General features: G+C 34.8%; 1 protein-coding gene across 1 annotated transcript in view; it reads left to right on the top strand.

The window, feature by feature from the left end:
• The window catches only part of LOC121426158 (sushi, von Willebrand factor type A, EGF and pentraxin domain-containing protein 1-like), an 84388-nt gene that overhangs the window by 49738 nt on the left and 13272 nt on the right, over window positions 1–21378 (top strand). Inside the window, 18 exon segments of the mRNA XM_041622342.1 lie at window positions 33–194; window positions 984–1193; window positions 1910–2608; window positions 4455–4685; window positions 5562–5715; window positions 8419–8574; window positions 10127–10400; window positions 11947–12234; window positions 12560–12704; window positions 13906–14026; window positions 15651–15784; window positions 16340–16550; window positions 17103–17299; window positions 17647–17820; window positions 18436–18672; window positions 19519–19689; window positions 20374–20580; window positions 21019–21185. Coding sequence (XP_041478276.1) covers window positions 33–194; window positions 984–1193; window positions 1910–2608; window positions 4455–4685; window positions 5562–5715; window positions 8419–8574; window positions 10127–10400; window positions 11947–12234; window positions 12560–12704; window positions 13906–14026; window positions 15651–15784; window positions 16340–16550; window positions 17103–17299; window positions 17647–17820; window positions 18436–18672; window positions 19519–19689; window positions 20374–20580; window positions 21019–21185 — 3938 coding nt within the window.

Raw genomic sequence — 21378 nt, 5'->3', positions numbered from 1 at the left:
TGCAACACTCTTTTTTAATTTGTATCATTTAGAGATTTGTGAAGCAGGAGAGTACTCCCCATCAGGATTCGTTCCTTGCACGTTGTGTCCTCTTGGTACTTACCAGAGTGGAACTCAACGAAGTCAATGCCATGAGTGTCCAGGCGAGACTACAACACTGCAGACGGGTTCAACTGATGCATCTATGTGTGTTGGTAAGAACTGTGTCTAAATCACTGGCGTACATAAATAAATGAATAGAATACAATGAAGATTTTTTTTAATGATTAAAAGAAATCACAGGGGAGAAATATGGGAGATTAAGATAAAATGAAAGGTTGTAAAACTTTTTATGAATATAACAAAAATCCAGCACAATTTATTAATTTTTTGTAGTTGAAAGGTCAAATTTTTGTTCACTCACAATTTCTTTACAAATTTTGTCCCATATGCCCTGTCTGGCCCCTCAATAATTTGGCTCATATATGCTGCTGATAAAAAAATCAGTTGATTATCCATTGGGATTAGGTTATTTCTCGAACTTGCCTAACAAGCCTGTAGGGTTACTGAATGACAATTTTTTTTTGTCTGAAGAACTAATGACTTAGCATATATATCTTTTTAAACTATGGCTATGTAGGGATTATGCATTAGCTTCAAACTGTGTAAGATTATACTATATCCTGGTTCAAAATTCTTTACATTGTTTAGTGTGCATTACAAGTTATGCCATGTGTTTTCTTCTACATGCTGCTTCATCAGGATCTATATATCATATTGGTGATATTTAGTAACACTCGAGGTATGCCATTACATTGTTATTTTGATAATCATATATTCATGTACTGAACTGGAGCCTAGATCAATGGCCATCTCACCATGAACCTGAACAATTGTTGATCTTTATTTTACTTCCATCATAACGCTGTTGGAGGAGGTGCATTTTTCATCAAATAACAAATATTTATACAATTTTCAATCACCCAATTTCATTTTTCTCACAGATATTGATGAATGTGCAAGCCTCCCATGCCAACAGGGTGCATCCTGCGTTGATGGAATCAACTCATACACATGCTTATGTAGGAAAGGTTATAGAGGGCGTTTGTGTGCCGATCGTATTCTGTGGTGCGACTCTGGTCCTTGCCTCAACGGAGGATCTTGTGTGGAGGAAGGTGACGGGTTCTCATGCATTTGTGCTCCTGGATATACAGGTATGGTATGTTTACTCCCGGGGGTATTGTGCCCACAATATAATTGGTTTAGTGCCACGGGTTTTGTGAAACTCAAGATGTTGTACCTCATTTTTCATGGTAGCCATCTTGGAGTTCAAAATGTTGGTCCCCCAGGTGTTCAGATCGATGGGGGACACAGAATGCACATACTTTCTGTCGGATCCGAGCAACTTGACCTTTTTATGGTTACATTCTGTATTTGCCCTATTATGTAGCACTATGTGTTTTTTTATGTAGCCATTTTCATTTAAGCCGACAAGTAAGTATCTAAATTTATGCATTATGAGCATCACATCCTTATCTTAACTGGGCTATTTCAGACCAGTATATACTGGGGGGGGGTCAAATTGAACTTAGGCCATCGTGGGGGTATCTGTTGAATTAAAATAGTAACTTTGAAAGTTTATGGATCTGACTTGTGAAACTTAACATAAGAATAATCAAGTATCACTGAACATCCTGTGCGAGTTTCAGGTCACATGATAAAGGTCAAAGGTCATTTAGGGTCAATGAACTTTGGCCAAATTGGGGGTATTTGTTGAATTACCATCATAACTTTGAAAGTATGTTGGTCTAGTTCATAAAGATCATACGACGGCGTAGTGACAAAATTTGTTCAATAAGGTTTAATGTTGTTTAATGTTCATACACTGCAACTGCATCTGAATAATTTCATCATTCTTTCATGTTGACAGGCTACTTATGCGAGATAGAAGTAGACTACTGTGATCCACTACCATGCATGAATGATGGAACTTGTATGAACAACGAAGGTGATTTTGAGTGTTCTTGCCCATTTGGATTTGGTGGTAAAACCTGCGCAGACGAAATAGACTACTGTCCAGAAAATCAGTGCGAAAATGGAAGATGCATAGTTTCTGAACTTGCATTAGGTGGGTACTTCTGTGAATGTAACGCAGGATTTACAGGATTGACCTGTTCTATCAACATTGACGAATGTAAGAGTAGCCCTTGCTTACATGGTGGTGTTTGCATCGATGGTATCAACAGTTTTACCTGTTCATGTACAACTGGATTTAATGGTGTGGAATGTGAAGGAGACATTGATCTATGTGCTGATTGGAACTGCCAGAATGGTGGTACATGCAAGGATCTAGGCGACAGCGTAATCTGTGCATGTGCTGAAGCCTATGCTGGGCAGCACTGTGAAGAAGTTAGAACAGCTTGCAGTGACTCCCCCTGCAGAAATGGAGGAACATGCTCAGCTGTTGACGACACAACATTGGCATACGAATGCTCTTGTACTGAGCGATTCATAGGACAAATGTGTGAAACCAAAGTGAACTTCTGTCTGTCCGATCCTTGTAGAAATGGAGCCACCTGTGAGGATGACGTCTTTAGCTACATCTGCCATTGTCCTGCTGGATATCAAGGTATGTGGTTTAAGTTGCCAATAACATGAGCACATGACATATCTCTAGGGTATAACAGTCAATTGAAGCTTCACATTGTGTTTGTTCAAACTGTGTTATTTATATTGCATTTCAAAAGGCACAACTTTTTAGATATCCTGTATTTTAATGATTTTATGGTCTGTTTTTATATTTGCGATAAAATTAGCTATGCTCTTGTGAACTAATTGATAATTTGTTGATATAATACAGACTCTAAGCATTTGATTTACTTGCCTCTAAATATGACAGTTTTATGATAGGGCATGTGTCATATACAATATGAAATACAGAAATTAAAAATGTGAAATGTTCAGTTACACTTTTCACATGTATTACTTTTTGAAAGATTATCTGAAAAGTTTGAAACCTTGAAATATATGATATACTGTGAACTGTCTTTGTTTTATGAAATTTATCTTCTTAGAAAACATCAAGTAATTGATAGGATATGAAACACTACAAAATTAATGGTATTATATTGAATTCTTAGAGGAAACTTTATTAGTCTTTTGATAATTGTATCCTTGCCTTCCCGACTTAATCTTTCACTGAATGTATGTCAAATAATGAACATCTCTTAGGTAGTTTTGAAGCTCACGGAAGGAAAGAGCCATTATATCAATGATTCTGAATAGAGTAGTTCATTTGTATCTTTTTAAGTGTTTCTATATTTATTTGTAATATTTGTGCAATATATTTTGTTGTAGTTTTTATATGGTAAACAAAACAAAACCAATCAATATTAAGTCAGTTTCATGTTATTGTTTTATCACTGAATACATGTTGATTTTTATATGCTGTGGATTCAAAATCTAATCATAAGCACATTAAATTGAATAGGAAAATAGTTTAAGTGCAATCCCTTTCTAAAAGATCTGTGATAGGCCATGGTTACCTCTAAGATTAAACTAAACACTTTCATAATTTTTTTATGAATAGTTTTAGTATAGTATTTCTGTGTTCCTTTGCTATTTTGTTTGCTCCTCCTCGCTAGCACCTTGAGCCTCTGTAATGGGCTAGATATGAGGCCTTATTAATTGCCTTTATTATGATTATTTTTATTTACTTTCATTGGTAGTATTATTATCATTAATATAATTATTGTTTTCAGGTAATTAGTCATTTTCATATTATCGTTCTATTGCGGAATACTTGTTGCTTGTTTGCATGCTGTGGATTCAAAATTTCATCATAAGCATGCAATGCCTTCCTAAGAGAGATTGCCAGTCTCCGGTACATTTAAGATCAAACCAAAAACTTACCTGTTTAATTTCTATCAATGGTTTTAATATAATATTTCTGTGTTCCTTATCTTTACCCAGATACATATTGAGCCTTATTAATTGCATTTATTATTAATGTTATTATTATAACTTATTATTATTGTTGTTATTAGTTTATTATTTATTCATTTATTTATTTGATATTCATCTATTATTTATTCATTTATTAATTTCAGCATCCTCATCGTAATCCTTAGGGCAGTGGTTCAATTAGCAATTTAAGTTTAAACCAATTCTCACTTATTGTGATATGAATGGTTAAGACCTTAGGGTTAGGAAACACTTCTGAACATAATAGAGTTAAACATAAAAGAGTAAACTTAACTTAAAAGAGTAACCAACAAGTGGAATAAGCTGCCACAATAGAACCATGGGTGCCACTGGACCTCTTTAACTGGCAAGCCATAGTATGCTACACTGTACAAGTAATTTACTTTGGGGCTCAATTCAACTCAAGCAATTAATTCTTTGTCTAACTACTATGATTGCAACACTGCATGATATTGAACTAATATTAAAGGGGTGTCATTTGCATTCTAAAGGGGAAACCTGTTCTGAAGTAATACGATGGTGCGATGACACTCCATGTGGACTGAATGCAACCTGCATTGAAGAGACTGATTCCTTCACCTGCCTATGCAGTGTGGGTTACACTGGACCGAGATGTGAGGACGTACTAACGTTCTGCAATTCCCAAAACCCCTGCCGCAATGGAGCTACTTGCAGTGGAGACCCGGATACATTTGAGTGCCATTGCCCACCTGCATACAACGGTAATTCCCTGTGTTTTATAACCCAAATAAGATGGGGGGCTGATTTTTTTACCAAAATTGCGACCCGGGTATGCGGTTTCAATATTACGCAACATTTCGTAAGTGCGTATTATAGACAAAGAAAATCTCAAAAAAGTTGATTTTATTATGTAAAAATCTAATACAAATAATGTTTTTAGCCGAAATTCATGAAATGTATCGTTATTTCTCCTTTCACTGATTAAACTCAAGTCCCTGACATTATACATTGAAAAAAAAACAGTAAAAAAGTCGACAAACTTAGAAATACATATGTAGAAAACAATAGAATACATTAGAAAATTATTGTGATATTGAAATTAAAGTACATTTGGTCAGAATCCTATTAGGGGTATGTGAACAAAAATTAGCATTTAAGGGGCCTTAATTTAGTGAATTAGAGCAACTATTGATTTCAAGCATAAATTAGTAAAATTAATTAGAAATTAGATTTTACAAAGACTTTGATCTTAGAGTTCGGTAGATTATGCCCTTGGCAAAGCTTATGCCGATTTCCGTCATGATTACGCGATCAACAGCCGTGATCATGGCCACCCGCCAGGTCTTCCTAGTCATTGAAATAGCCCAGTCTTTTTAGGGTTAAAGATATCCAAATGCTACACTCATACAGGCATAAAAGATCCCATCTCGATATAGATCTATGAACAAAATACAATATTTTTGTAAATCTTGATCACAAATTTGTACTCGAAAGTTGCATGAGAGTAAATTAGTCATGAGACATTGCAGTGACATGCTTTTCTGACTTCTTAATGCACAAAGTATCAAGGAGGAGATGGAGGCATTGAAATATGCCTAATTAGTATTAAATTCATTTACAACTATATTTTGCTGCAGGTATGTTATGTGAGCATATGATCGACCCTTGTGCTGCTTCACCCTGCCTGAATGGTGGTACATGTGTTCAGGAACAGCTTTCGTATCAGTGCGACTGTTTGCAAGGATTTGAAGGAATTCACTGCGAAGTTGATCAAAATGAATGTAACAGCAAGTAAGAGAATATTCTGCATTTCTTTAAAGACCAACACACACCTTACGACTGTTTGCAATCCGATTTTCGAATAAAACATAGTAGAATTTGATGCCAATATTGAGACATGGAATATCTTACTGTGTAATGTTCGAAATCATCATACGAATACCCATGTTCAAATCCATGACTATGCCATCATCCTTCATAGAATAAAAGCAAATTTAATATCTAGTCATGACGTCATAGCAGTTGTACGATTGGCTATGATTTGAAACTAATTTGGCCTTTACTCGAAAATAAAGGCTTGCAATCTTTCAAAATGGTTATATAAGTATTTTCAATTAATTTTAACCTCAAATATAATGATATGTTCCATTTACATTTTCAGAAAATTAGCAAAAATGCCATTTGTTTCAAAATCGTATTGCAAACAGTCGTAAGGTGTGTGGTGGCCTTTAGGCACCCCATGCACACCAAAGTACATTTGTACAAAAATAATATTTCACTTTTAGTGATACAATACATGTATTAAATGTATAAAAGGCACACCTTCAATAGTATTCTCAAATATTAAATTAATAATAAAAAGGAGATATTATATTTGATTTGTTTTTCTTAAGGTAAAGTCTGACAGTTCTGACAATAATGCCACAATATTACCTTACAGAGCTATTTGTAAGGTGAGCTTAATAAGGAGAGCTTAAAATATTTTTAACAAGTAATAGTTTTTAGGCTCATTTAGAAACAAATTCATATTAATTTAATCTTGAAGGACGTTTTTGATTAAAGAAACATATTAATTAGGCATCACACAAACACACCCTTAATATTTGTCACTATAAATCCCCTCGCTGACTCTTTACTTTCTGATCTCATGCAACTTTTGATAATAAAATTGCAACCCCCGGATACATGGTTCCATATTTACTAAACAGTTGTAAGTGCGTGTAGACCAAAAATTGCTCAAAAACATGAATTTGTGAACAAATTCAATGCAAGAAGTGTTTTCAGCCAAAATTCACAAACGTATCATTTTTCCTTTTACTAGCTGAAATCAATTAATTTCATTTTTGTCTCACCTGCGAAGCAGAGTGAGACTATAGGCGCCGCTTTTCCGACGGAGGCGGCGTCAACATCAAATCTTAACCTGAGGTTAAGTTTTTGAAATGACGTCATAACTTAGAAAGTATATGGACCTAGTTAATAAAACTTGGCCATAAGGTTAATCAAGTATTACTGAACATCCTTTTAGAGTTTCATGTCACATGATCAAGGTCAAAGGTCATTTAGGGTCAATGAACTTAGACCATGTTGGAGGGATCAACATCGAAATCTTAACCCGAGTTTAAGTTTTTGAAATGTCATCATAACTTAGAAAATATATGGACCTAGTTCATGTAACTTGGACATAAGGTTAATCAAGTATCACTGAACATCCTGCACGAGTTTCACGTCACATGACCAAGGTCAAAGGTCATTTAGGGTCAATGAACTTCGGCCGAATTGGGATATCTGTTGAATTCCCATCATAACTTTGAAAGTTTATGGATCTGATTCATGAAACTTGGACATAATAGTAATCAAGCATCACTGAACATTTTGTGCGCGTTTCAGGTCACATAACCAAGGTCAAAGGTCAATGAACTTTGGCCGAATTGGGTGTATCTGTTGAATTACCATCATAACTTTAAAAGTTTATCGATCTGATTCATGAAACTTGTACATAAGAGTAATCAAGTATCACTGAACATCCTGTGCGAGTTTCAGGTCACATGATCAAGGTCAAAGGTCATGTAAGGTCAATGAACTTTGGCGATGTTGGTTTTTTTGTTGAATTACCATCATATCTCTGTAAGTTTATTGGTCTAGTTCATAAAAAGTGGACAAAAGAGTAACCATGTATCACTGAACATCTTGTGCGAGTTAGAGTAGTATTCAATGTCAGCACTGCTGCTTTATTGAACCGCGTGATGCAGGTGAGACGGCCAGAGGCATTCCACTTGTTGGTTATAAAGTCCCCAATAATTTCCATTGAAGAAAATTAAAAAAACAAAGAAATACATAAGAAATTTAGAAAACAATAAACATAAGAAAATAAATGTGATGCTGAATTTGTTTAAAGATTATATTTGATCAGATTTCTATAAATAGTCTGTGAACCCCAAAAATAGCATTTTAGGGGTGTCACTAGTTAATAAGAACAAACTCTTAATTTATGCATAAATTAGCATAGTTAATTAGCAACAAGATTTTCGGCAGAATTTGATCTCATGGTTTTGTAGATTATGCCTTGGGTATTAGGCCTGCCAACTTTTGTTGTGATCGCACGATGGATGGCCGAGATCATGAGGGGAAGGTTGAATCAAGCCCCCTCCCCCCCCCCCCTCTGTCTTATTAGGCATCAAAACAGCCCAGTCTATTCAGGGTTAGAATATGCAGTCTTTAGTCATAGGAATAAAACAATTATGTTTATTTTATATACGGTTATTTTATAGACGTTTATTGTTGCATATTACAGAGGTGATGTTATGTGAACTAATAATCTTCATTATAAATTTATTTTGTTTGTATGTATACTTGCAAGTGCATCTGTATAAATCTCATCCCCCCACCATCTCGTAATGTATTTGTAATGAATTTGGAGTGTTGTCATATCGAGGTGTTCTTTCAAATGTGTATTTCCATTTATTGGTATAATCATTATGTGTTCCTCTCCTATAGTCCATGTGAGCATGGAACCTGCACCAATACCCCAGGCTCTTTTGAATGCGAATGTGAAGCAGGGTACACTGGGGTTACCTGTTCAGAAGATGTCCTATGCAGCCCAAATCCTTGTGAAAATGGAGGAGTCTGTGAGAACCTGAACACAAGATATCGGTAATTTACATTGACACTCTACTTCCTCCTTTATTTTTCTTGGAAAGGGATAGATTGTTATGGCGAAGAGCAAAGGATGGAATAATATTCATACAAGAAATTATCGAGTTGTAATTCATTGCTATTACAAAATACAAATGAATGATCATTGATGAAAATTAAGTTTTACGCCTTTGTTGTGTAATGTATGATATTGCAGAATATTGTCACAAGATGATTTTAGATAAGGAAAGGGCCCTTTGTTGATATTAAATCGTTGTGCCCAATCCAAGAGCTTGACGGGCATTGATTGCCTTGAGAGGTATCCAAGCTTGTATCCAAGAAAAAACTTATTTACTTTGTATGACTTTGAAACAATAAAAAAAAACTTTCAGCAAATGCAATCTCACCTTTCGCAGTAAAAGTAATAGTAATAATAATAATACCAACATGCTTATATATTGCATATCACACGCCAAATACATCCCAAATCCCATTCATCCCACTCAATTGGATAGTATTACCATGGCTTTAGCCCTGCAGCCTTGTACAAGGTGATGGCATTTTAAGGGATAAATTTCTGCCTCATCTGGATGATGAAAATGTGGATAATTTTTTGGCTTCGAATCCCAGCCATGGGATTCGAAGCCATGACCCTCCATTTCAAAGTCGGAAGACTAATCCACTAGGCCACAATGCTCCACAATTAAAGCAATTATATCAATAATTTGTTTTGCATGAATATTCCTAATTAAGGTTTGTCTCCCACATTTCAATGTACAAATTCAGAGCAAATGCAAAAGTTATGACACCATAACTCAAATCTTTGAAAAAAAAGAAATTAGTCAAGTCCAATCCTAATACAGTGAAAATTCATACATGAAGTTTATTACATATTTTGATAGTAATGATATTAATACTAATATTGATATTAATAGTAAAATTATATATTGATATTTCTAATTTCTTTCATGTTAACTTGTCAATTTCCTTGGTATTTTTCAGATGATGCATTTTAGAATTAGATTTTATGGCACATATTATGGTATTCCAGATAACACTTCGAATATAACGTAGTGAATTCTCTACAAAAGTAATTAACTATCTTTGTGGTAGCTATTTGTGTTATATAAAAATGTATCTAAAAACATATTAAACACATTATCAAAAACACATTGGAACTAATCTTTGCAATACCATTGAATACTGGTAAACAACACACTGACAATATGTTAGTGAATATTAATGATTGCTATGATATTTTTTAAAATCTTCATTATCATTGTTTATTTTTTTATTATTATTTTTTTGGGGGGTATCATGACATTTGCTCCAGTGACAATTCCTCCCAGCCGTATTTTGTCTAAGAGCATGTATGGGCAGCAATAGTGTTTTATGTTAGGTTTAGGGTGAGGTTTAGGATAGTGAAAAGTTAAATCCAGGGTTTGAATGGGTCATTCCATTAGTGTGTATGTTACATGTACACAAAGGTTTCAGGAGTAGGGGAGACCACTTTCGATCAGGTTTCATTATTTCTGACCACCAGACTTATGAATTATACATTTTCTATTAGTTGCGAATGTGCCTTAGGATTCAGAGGAAGAACGTGCGGTACCCAAATAGACTACTGTCGACAAAACCCTTGCATCGGTCAAAACACTGACCACTGCGAGAATCTAGTTGGTAGTTACCTGTGTACCTGTAAGATTGGATTCTCAGGATCACGATGTGAGACAGAGATTGACGAGTGTGCAATGTCCCCGTGTCTGAATGGTGGAAGCTGCATCAACCAATGGGGGAGTTTCACATGCCAATGTCAACCGGGCTTCACAGGTGACCGTTGCGATGTAAGTATAGTTTTGAATACAGTTTGTCTCCTTTTATGTAATCACCAATAAAATTTAAAGACTTAGAGACCCTGACTGGACCAAAAAACAAAATTAAGAAATCAGATATATCAATTGAAAGTTTTAAACCTAACAGACACAGCTATGCAAGGTTTATGTGTTTTCATTGCATCCCAGCTAATTATTTTGCTCAATGATAGCTCCAATTATCGGGCATTGAAAATAAGTCATTCTGATTGAAAGTGTTGTGATTCTACAGGTTTTTTAACACAGAGAAAAACTGGGTGATAAGTTTATCTTTTCAGATTATGCATTTTATGTTCTTCATTGCTATCACATAGATAACATGATTATGTTTTTACATCCACGCTTATTAAGGTGATGAAATTTACAGCTTGGGAATAGTTTATGCCATATTTTGTTTCTCGCTAATTTTAGTGGAGCTTTCCAACTCAAATTATGTGTAACAGCTTTTCAAAAGAAATCACAAGTCTATTGAAGAGTTGTTGGTTTACCTGAATTTGAGCACTGAATAATAATTAGTGCCATTTTCCCTTGCAAATAAGAAAAAATGATTGCATGATCTGGGATTAAAAAAGTGATATTTTATGTAGAAACCTCACATCTCATAATTAAGGCTATTAAAAAGCGCAATAAAACTTACTGTCAAAACCCAGTATTTCGAGTTTTTCTTAAGCAAAATAGTATAGATACATGTATGCATAAATCTTATATTTTTGTACTATATACATGTAGTGTATATGATTCTGACTTGTCAATTTTTTTATCAAGTGTACATGTAGCTTTAATATGTACATGTAGTTCCCACGTGTCTGTTTCACATGTTGATCAAGTGTACATGTAGGTTATGTACATGTAGTTCCCACTTATCTGTTTCACATTTTGGTCCAGTCTTGGTCTTAAGGATAATACACAGGAATAAAGCTGCTTATTTTTTTTACACAATAGTGTTATTATATAGATTTTCAAGTAATTGTTCAAGAGTTTAATAAAATAGTGTTTATCATCATGTTTCTAATCAATAAATCAAGCATGGTTATTACAGTGAAACAACTACTGTAAAGTTCACATAGTACCCAATGTTGTAAACTTTTAAACAGTTTTGTTATTGTGTAGGTGAATATCCCCCCCCCCTTGCTCATCCCATCCACATGCACACACACCATATAATTTTGGCATACATTCGTAATACCGAAGGTTTGGATATTCTGAATGTTCGTTATTCCGAAGATTCGTATTTCCGAAGGTTCGTAATTCTGAAGGTTTGTTAGTCCGAAAAGGTAATATACCGAACCTTATTTCGTTTTAGGACTAACGAACCTTCGGAACATCGAACCTTATTTCGTTTTCGGATTATCGAGCCTTCGAAAGAATGCCACAAATGTTCGCATTAACAAACCCTTTTACGTTTTTGGATTAACGAACATCGAGGTATAGGCAATATACGTGTTTCGGAATTATGAACCTTCGGAATTAAGAACCTTCAGAATTACGAAGTGTCACCATGATTTCAATGTTTTGACAGGAAAACATTGATGATTGTGTCAATCACAATTGTGAAAATAATGGGACCTGTGTCGATGAGATCAATAGATATAGCTGCCAGTGTACCCAAGGATCGTATGGGTCACATTGTCAGCTGAGGTCAACACTCTGTGATAACAACCCTTGCCGCAATGGAGGTTTGTGCATTCTCAATGAAGATGGCTTCCAGTGTGAATGTCTGTCTGGTTTCAAAGGTGAAACCTGCGAATATGACATTGATGACTGCAAAAATCATCTCTGCGCTCATGGCTCCACGTGCCAAGACCAGGTATATAATCTGTTTCATTTTTTTTTTTTTTGCCTTTCTGATGACTGAGGGTGGGTCCCCCACACCACTCCTTGATCTGCCACTGTTTTTACAAACCATCCATGTTTGTCACAATTTTGTGTATGATTTTATTAATGTACTGTATACTCTTGGGATAGGATATTTTGGAAGGGATTTGCAATACAGCATGAACAGTAATTTTTTTTTCTTTGCTGTGTCATGGCTATTTTTCTTTTTGTGGACTGTGTTTCAACATGCATCAATAAAACTTCATGACAGGTTATGGTTGTCAGTATTTTAGACTTTTTTCTCAAACTTTATATAGTGGAATAGCTACCGCTGTATGTGTCCACTAGGCGTCACTGGCAGGCTTTGCGATGAAGAGATCGACAACTGTCTGTTGAATCCTTGCCAACATGGATCGACATGCATAGATGGAAGATCAAGATTTACGTGTGCTTGTGCAAACGGTAAATTGAAAAAAATTAAATATGAGTATACATATTAATACAAATGAATAGTTAATTCTGGCTTTACCCTAGATAGACTTGGGATGGGGTTGATTCAGCCCCCCCTCGGCATTTTTCGCAATAAGTCCGGCGCGCGAAATTTTTTGACGGCGTTGCTCGCTGACTTTTTACTTTCAAGTCTCGCGCAACTTTGGAGACCAAAATTGTGATCCCCGGGTACGCGGTTCCAAAATTACTCAAAAACGTGAAATTATGTACAAATCCAATGCAAATAGTGTTTTTAGCCAAAATTCATAAATGTATCATTATTTTTCCTTTTACTGCTTAAATTAATTTTATCTTTTTTATGGTCAAAATAAAGTCCCTGACAATTTCCATTGAGAAAACAATAAAAACAAAAAGTCGAAATACAAAGAAATACATACATACATAAGAAATTTAGAAAACAATAGAATACATAAGAAAATAAAAGTGATGTTGAAATTTTTTTTTATAAATTTGATCAGATGGCTATCTAGAGTATGTGAAACAAAAATTAGCATTTCAGGGGCTTTATTTTATTAATTAAAGCAAACTATGATTTTACGCATAAATTAGCATAATTAATGAGACATGAGATTTTCTGCAGAATTTGATGTTATAGTTTTGTAGATAATGCTATGGGTAACGCATGTGCCAATTTTCTTCTTGATCGCGCCATCAACGGCCGAGATCATAAGGGGGGGGGCTGACCCCCCCCCCAGTCTTCTTAGGCGTCGAAATAGCCCAGTCTATTTAGGGTTAAAACTGTATCTTGAAGTGAAGGGCAGGGAGATGGTGCTTACTAACCTTCCCTCCCTTCAACATTTTTCGTGATAAACATGTACATAAGAGATGTTACAGATTTACAGCTATAGGCGCAGATGTGCCCATTTATATGTGTTGTTACAATTGAGTAGGTGGACTGTCACAATATTTTACTCGCATTGTTCTAACTATAGTTGTCATGTCTTAGCATTTTGGAATTGTGAGGTATTATGTGACAGAGCTAAAAATAGTTATAATCATTTAAACTCTTACAAACAGTTGTTTCTAAAAATGGCATGTTGTTTACCCTAGTAAATTAGGAGAGGAAGTCAATATCATAATAATAGCAATTACTATTTATCATTGTTTTCTTCTTATTATTTGTTATTATTGCTTTGATTATTATGGTTTAAAGGATTCATGGGAAGGTTGTGTGAAGTTGACATCTTGGAATGTTCTTCCTCACCTTGTCACAACTTTGGTACATGTATAGAAGGAACAAACAGATTTGATTGCCAGTGCCCTGAAGGTTATCGGTAAGAAGTCTCTGTCTTATAAGTGTATACAGTTTAACATAAATAGGAAATATTGAAGTTTGGTCAAATGCAGTGTTTGTCATTTAGAGAAAAATGGGAATAAAAAAAAATCAAATCCAAAAACTATTAGATATCCCAAACAGATATCTGCTTATAGTACTTTCTGCATTCCGCTCATGCAAGACAATGGACTTTTTAAAATCAATACGTGGCTGGTTCTTATTGTAAGATGTTGGGTGAAGGAAGGGGGATGGAGGTTAAAATCGATGCTTTGCTGTGACATCTCACAGGTACCATTTATGATCATTTTATTTGAATGTTGTGCATATTTCAAGACTAAGTAACATTGGCCAAATGAGCCTCTTCCACCCCCCCCCCAAAAAAAAAATGAAATTAAGGGAAAACAGGATAAGCATGATTATGATACAAAATGGCAGAGCTTTTGGTAAGTTTTGGTAACAATGAGTTCAGTTTAAAAAAAAATTAAAATCAATTGACAGAACCAATTATGTTTTTCTTTGAGATAAAGTTGGTAAATAACCTGCCTTGCTAATTAAGTCTTATTTTTAAGCATGTAATGATTGAGTATTCCATGTTGGAAATATCAGTGGTGCCCACAGTGTGTCTCTCAATGTGGAAAACATTGTGAGATCATCTGAACATGTTTATTTAAAGGACAAGTCCACTCCAACAAAAGTTGATTTGAATAAAAAGAGAAAAATCCAACAAGCATAACACTAAAAATTTCATCAAATCGCCGGATGTAAAATAAAAAGTTATGATATTTTGCAGTTTCAGTTAATTTCACAAAACAGTTATTTGCACTTCCAGGCTGGTATGCAAATGAGGAGACTATGACATCATCCAATCACATTTCTTTTGTATTTTATCATATGAAATATGAAATATTCTAATTTTCTCCTCATTGTCAAGTGATACAATGATTTATTCTTCACTGAACATATGGAATTAGCATTGTTTAATCCTATATGGTTCAGTCAAGTTGGTCATTATTGTCAAATCTATAACAAATGAAATATTGTATAATTCAAACAATAAATATAAATGAAGTAGTGAGTGATGGACATTATCGACTGACTCACCTTGTGCATAATCTCTGTTTGGTGAAAAATAAGCAAAACTTTAAAATATCATAACTTTCTTATTTTACATCTGATTTTGATGAAATTTTCAGCACTATGCTAGTTTGATTTTTTCTATTTATTTTAGTCAGCATTTTCCTGGGTCGGATTTGACCTTAAAGTGTAACATTGTGAAACTCATTCTTTACAAAGTCCACTGTGTGAAGAAACTGTTAACACTCAAACTGTTAAGGTGCCCAGAGTGGAAAATTACATTCACATTTCAACATTTCATTATATTTCCACATTGGCTACTATGCAAACATACTGTGTGGCAATATGATCTTTCTAGCAGATAACCCTATATATTTTTCAGAGCTAACTATGTCACAATAATTTTCATGTTAATTATCATACTGAGGATCAAAGCCCATCAAGCGAGAAAAAGCTACATATCTATGGAGAAAATCACAGATTTTATTGTCAAACTTGATTACAGTACAAGCTAGGCATGTGGTGTATGTATTTTTCTCTGGTTTTAGTGGTACAACTTGTGAAGAGCTTGTTAGTTCATGTGTGTCGAGCCCATGCAAGAACAATGGAACCTGCATAGACGTCCTCAGAAATTTCATCTGCACATGTCCTCCAGGGTATACAGGAGACACATGTGGAACAGGTATGAAAATTTTGAGGGAATATCACAACCTCTGTGAGTTTGTATTACAATCCATTATCACAATTTTAATTTTTTGATTTGTAATGTCATTTGCGAGCAGCTTCCCCATTTATCATTTAGTCAACAAATTAATGATATGTCATTTCCCTTTAAATTGTGTTTCGTTATTGTGCTGGAGTAATTATTCTCTTAAAATATATGTTTTTATGTTTGCTTAATATATGTAGTGCCCCTGGACTGAAGTACCCAAAGTCTTGAACAAAAAATGATTCGCCGGTAATCAGATCTGATCATATAGAGTGTAATTCAATACGTATGGTGCATGATGACTGTGTTGCTAGAAATTACGACTCTGCAATTATTGACTCTTTTGAATGGCATTTTGTACTTCCTAAATTTATGTCAAGTCAGGGGAACTCCTCTTTGACGAAAAAACTTAATCAGTTACAAAACCGAGAAATTTGATAATAATTGGCAGCACAATGCTGATCTGAGCAATAAGTACATATGTTCCCATTAAGTTTGTAATTAGGCAAATTATTTGTTATCTCTCAGTTATTCCTGACAACTATGATCTTAAATTGGATCATCAAACATCGTCCACTGTGTTTTCTGCTAATGTCAGCACCGACTTAGAAAATGTAACTGTATCACTCTGGATGATGGCAGAGATGACATCACCCAACAAGCAATTCTTCAACCTTCAAATGGGCAATCTTCACTTTGGTATTTACAACCCCTGCAGTCTTATTTTCATGGAGGCAGTGTGAGTGTTTCTCAATTCTGATTTTGTGAGAAATATCTGATATATCAATGATATATCAATGATATATCAATGATTTTCTAATGTTAGGTATAAGAATGCATGTTAATGATCTAATTTTAGAAAAACAGTCTTGTATTGTGGGTGGAAGACATTGTGGTTGATGAGTAATTTCAAAGTGGCTTTCCAAAGCTGCCCATAGATTTTACCGCTAAATGATAATTTCTATGAGCAACAATTGTATTACATTTGAATTTAGTTTTGTAAAAAAGTGGTTTAATTTGTTTTTAATTCTACATTTCCAAGAAAACTTTGAACAATTTCAGCATGTGGTGCCATTATTTGAACAATAAAAGATGTTCCATACTTAAGGGTTATTTATTTGGTAATCTTCTTTTCCAAGAAAAGCTGAGATATGTTAAAAATTTTCAAATAAAGATTGTTGGGCATCATTGATTACTAGATATTAGGAAATAACATACACGGATGCTCAATAAAAGCCGTGGTCAAACTATTCCATATGGTCATTAGCTTTTTATAACTGTTCCTTTACAGTCGGAATTATTCATCTGATGGTCTTTCCGTTTGTGATGGTCGTTGGCATCATCTGTTGCTTGTATTTATCCGAACTGGGGGATGGTCTGTTCTTTTTGATGGTTCTGAGGCTGCAAGTGACGATGGCGATGGATCTGATTATCGTCTCTCAGGAAAATTGCAGCTTGAAGTTGGAGTAATTGAGCTGGACAGAAATGGTACAAACACCCACATGAAGAAAATATATATATATGTATAAATGGCGTGGCCGTAACAAGGTCCACAAGGCTGTTTTTCATTCACAAACAATCAATACTGACCCTTTTCTTCCTTTTAATTTAACATAGCATATGATATTATAGTTGTGATTTTGTATAATGAAGAGGATGACCCTTTTTCAGGTAAATGGTTTTGCATGATCACCATTATGTTGAAAAAAATGGTCCTTGACTATATGAAATTTAATAATTAAATCTTCAAGAACCTCTTAATATGCTGGATAATGATTATTCAGTGTTCTACGTAGCATACTTTGGATATTTTCTGTGCTATTATTTGTTTGAAGATTCAATCACAATGACTGGTATCAATGTTTGGACTGGGGATATTCCAGAGGATGTGATGTCAAGAGTCAAATCAGAGTGTTTGCCACAGCTATATGGGAACATTATTTCATGGACAGACTTTGACTCGCACCAGGATTTTTCGACATCTTCAGCGACTCCTTCAGTGTGTGATGGTAAGGGTCTCATTTTCAGATATTTCCACAACAATCGTAATTTTTCACCATGGTAGGAATGTTTCATTTCCTATTTGATGAGAAGTGCAATATTAAAGTGATGACTATTAAATGAAATGGCCATTGAGGTATCTGTATCATTTTTCTAATAGGCAGTGGGAAGATTCTAAATTTGTAGAATTATTTGAAGTCTTATCGGTTCAAATTTCATGAAAGTGGTATATAACTGTTGAAAAGTATCAGCAATCATGCGAGGTCCCTGGCTTGAAGTGCACTTCAAGTCAATCGACTTTCATAACAAGAATAGTACATACGTGTGTTTTGTATGTTGAATTGATTTCAAGAAAGAAATGAAAATAATGAGAGTGATGAAAAAGGGAAATAGTGTAGAATAAGAGGTTTTATTAATCTGATGCGACTTTTCTGCTTGGCAAAGGCAGTTATAATGAAGGCATCATGCTCCATTATCCCACCAGTGCTTAAACAAATTAATGATATTATTGAGAGAGGATACTTTATCAAGATTCAAATGAGTCTTGTATTTCATGAAATGGTTTCGGTATTATATAAGCAGTTAATTGTATGCTACATAAATCTTTGATTATTATTATTAAGATACGGATGAATGCAAAGTGCTGGATCCTTGTCTGAATGGAGCAACATGTGTGGACGAACTCCGTTCTTATACTTGTGTATGTCTTACGGATTATACCGGAATTCACTGTGAGAGGTTCATAGAGCTGTGCAACACCGATAGCTGTGAACATGGAGGAACCTGTACAACCATGAATGGGACTACTCATTGTTCATGTCCAGATAGATTCTTCGGAGAGTTTTGTGAGCATGAGATAAGTAAGTGTATTTCAACATACATGTACCTAATGACAAGTCATCAAAGTGTATGAGAAGCCTTGAACTGATCAAACATTCCAATTGTTCTTTCCTCATAAAGTATTGGACAATTTTGAATGTACATTTTCAAAAAAAGGTATATCATGCCCTTCCCATGTGGACTGTTCCATGTTGGCATCAGGGTAGGCCCACTTAATTTCAAACTAGATCTGCAAAGACAGTGAAAATGGTGAATTTCTCTGACACTTAACATTATTACAGTTGCATGGTTATAAGGGTTTGTAAGAGCATATACAAATATATCAATGTGCAATGTGTGGAGTTAATACTAAAAATGGGATTGTCTCCCTCGTTTGTTGGTTATGATATGCTTGTTCTGTGCTTATTCTTATACAGTGCATATTGAAGAAACAAAACAAAGAAGTTTTAACACAATGATTTTTGGGGTAATTAATTAATTGCAATAAACTCCATAATCTTCACAATGTTTTGAATCAACCCTCAATATTTTGTAAATATAGAAAGCAGAATGTTTATCAGCAACTTCGTACAAAGTGAGATGAATAACTCCTGTTTTTTTTTCCTTTCCTTTCTTGGACGCTTTGCACAATGAGAAAGTGGAGTTGTCTTCATCAAGTCCCCACATCAGGATATATACATCATTTTAATAGTAGTCTGCAGCTTGCCGCTGACTTCTTATTTTTTTTCAAATTTGCAAAAAAAATATGAATAATTAAAATACATGCAATTAAGTCCATTGGATAAAAGTTCTACTTGTAGGATCAAATATGATGCCCTTGGATTTTGTTGCAATTGCATGACTGAAATATTCCTATATTTCTTCAGTTGATGGTGGTTGGAGTGACTGGTTGCCATGGAGTCCATGTAGCGCATCTTGTGAAGGTGGAACTCGAAATACTTCAAGGGAGTGTACTAACCCACCACCTAATGAATATGGTCAACCTTGTACAGGCGAAAGTGCAAAAGAAGAACCCTGTAACCCTCAGGATTGCCCTGGTAAAAAAAATCTATCTAAACCTATCTCCTTATTCATAATGTCCATATTTCCAGATCGATTTGAAAAAATGCTATATTATGAGCATTATAGTAGGCACAGATAGAGGGTTGGGGGGAAAAGAGATGGTAGATGAAAGAAGAGTGGTTTATTGCCATTTTAAAGCCATGAGGTCCAATGTCCAAATCATTCAATGTCATTTGGATTACTACCAAATTTTCCTATATTATGGCATACATCTGTTGGCCACAACCTCCACTCACTGTTTTGTATAGAAACAACTACACCTAAAATCATTTAGTCCAATACAAATTTGCCAAATTGTGGTTGCTCTGTTCATCACTTTGCTTATTAAAAAAAAATTGTTCAAGGTACAAATATCACTCCAAGTCCGTACGGAAGATGCAAAGGTCATCATAGTGCCTCAAATTACAAACAGATTGTGCTATCTCCTTGACTTGATAAGACTTGTCCTTTATTGAATGATTTCATGACTTTTTATTTGGATCCAATTATGGGAAACCATAATTGCTCTCAGATACAGTTTGTCAAAAATTAATTTGTACGTGATGATTCCCATCTTATTCCGGGAATAAAATTAAAAATGGGTTTGCATAAAGAAAAGGTCTACCAATTTGTGGTGTATTTGATTGAAAGAAGGTCATTCTACCCTTTTGTTGGTTAAGGTTGCCTTCATCTGCAGAATCCTGAGAATGGCACAGTGAGCTGTTGGAGTGAAGATGAAACCAAGAGATGTACTGTTAAGTGCAACTCAACTGACTTTGGCTTTGTTCAGCCCACGCTGGACTTGTATTCCTGTGGTCCAGAGACAGACTATAAATGGGATCATCAACATGATTACAATCGTAGAGCCATCCTTCCTCCATGCAAGGGTAAGTTTAAAAGGGAACCCACTTTTGACGAGTTCCACCAAACAATGATTACCCTTCCGAAGACCTGATAGCCAGGTTCTTATAATACACTGTAGATATACCTTTTCATGTAACTTTTTGATATCCCGTTTTCCCCCCACTGAAGGACTTTCCACATGTGAGTATATGAAAAAGTGGGGAGCAATACTGTTATCAATGTGGATGCCTCTTCAAAAAACAATCTCGAACCTCATAAAAAAGATCTTGATGCGTGTCAAGCACCGATTCGAAAAGGGAGTGGGCCACATGTTAATCGGATGTCATTCAAAATGCATCTACAAATTTGACTGTCTCATCCAACCACCTGATGATGATGGTGCATCCTTGTCACATAAACTCTTTTTTTAATTTTTCTACATCATTTTTAACTTGTATCATATTTTGGTATTAAATTCGTAGAAACAATACCCGCAGATTCGCTGGATGCTCAAGTCAGCTTGCCTTTTCCTGCAGCAACCTGTGTTTCATCTGTTCAAGAAGAGAATATTCTAGTAATAGCCACCTCTAATATTTTGGATAATGTTTATGCGATTGGCTGTGAAAATTGTGCTGTTTCCAATGTACAGGTAGGTATAAAATGTTGTGAGCGAACGAGGAGTGAGCAAAGTTTTTTAAAATGATTGTGAATAAAGATTTTCTACTGCAGATATAAAGTGAGATAAAGGCAATTGTATACCCCCAAATTATTTTGGGCAAATCTCATATGCTTGTTTGCATAATTGATTGATTAAAAAAAATAAAATATTTACAATTATTTTT

Source organism: Lytechinus variegatus, chromosome 13 (genome assembly GCF_018143015.1).
Source record: "Lytechinus variegatus isolate NC3 chromosome 13, Lvar_3.0, whole genome shotgun sequence".
NCBI classification, from domain to species: Eukaryota; Metazoa; Echinodermata; class Echinoidea; order Temnopleuroida; family Toxopneustidae; genus Lytechinus; species Lytechinus variegatus.
The sequence above is the reverse complement of the archived record's forward strand: the minus strand, read 5'-3'. Positions and strand labels throughout refer to the sequence as shown.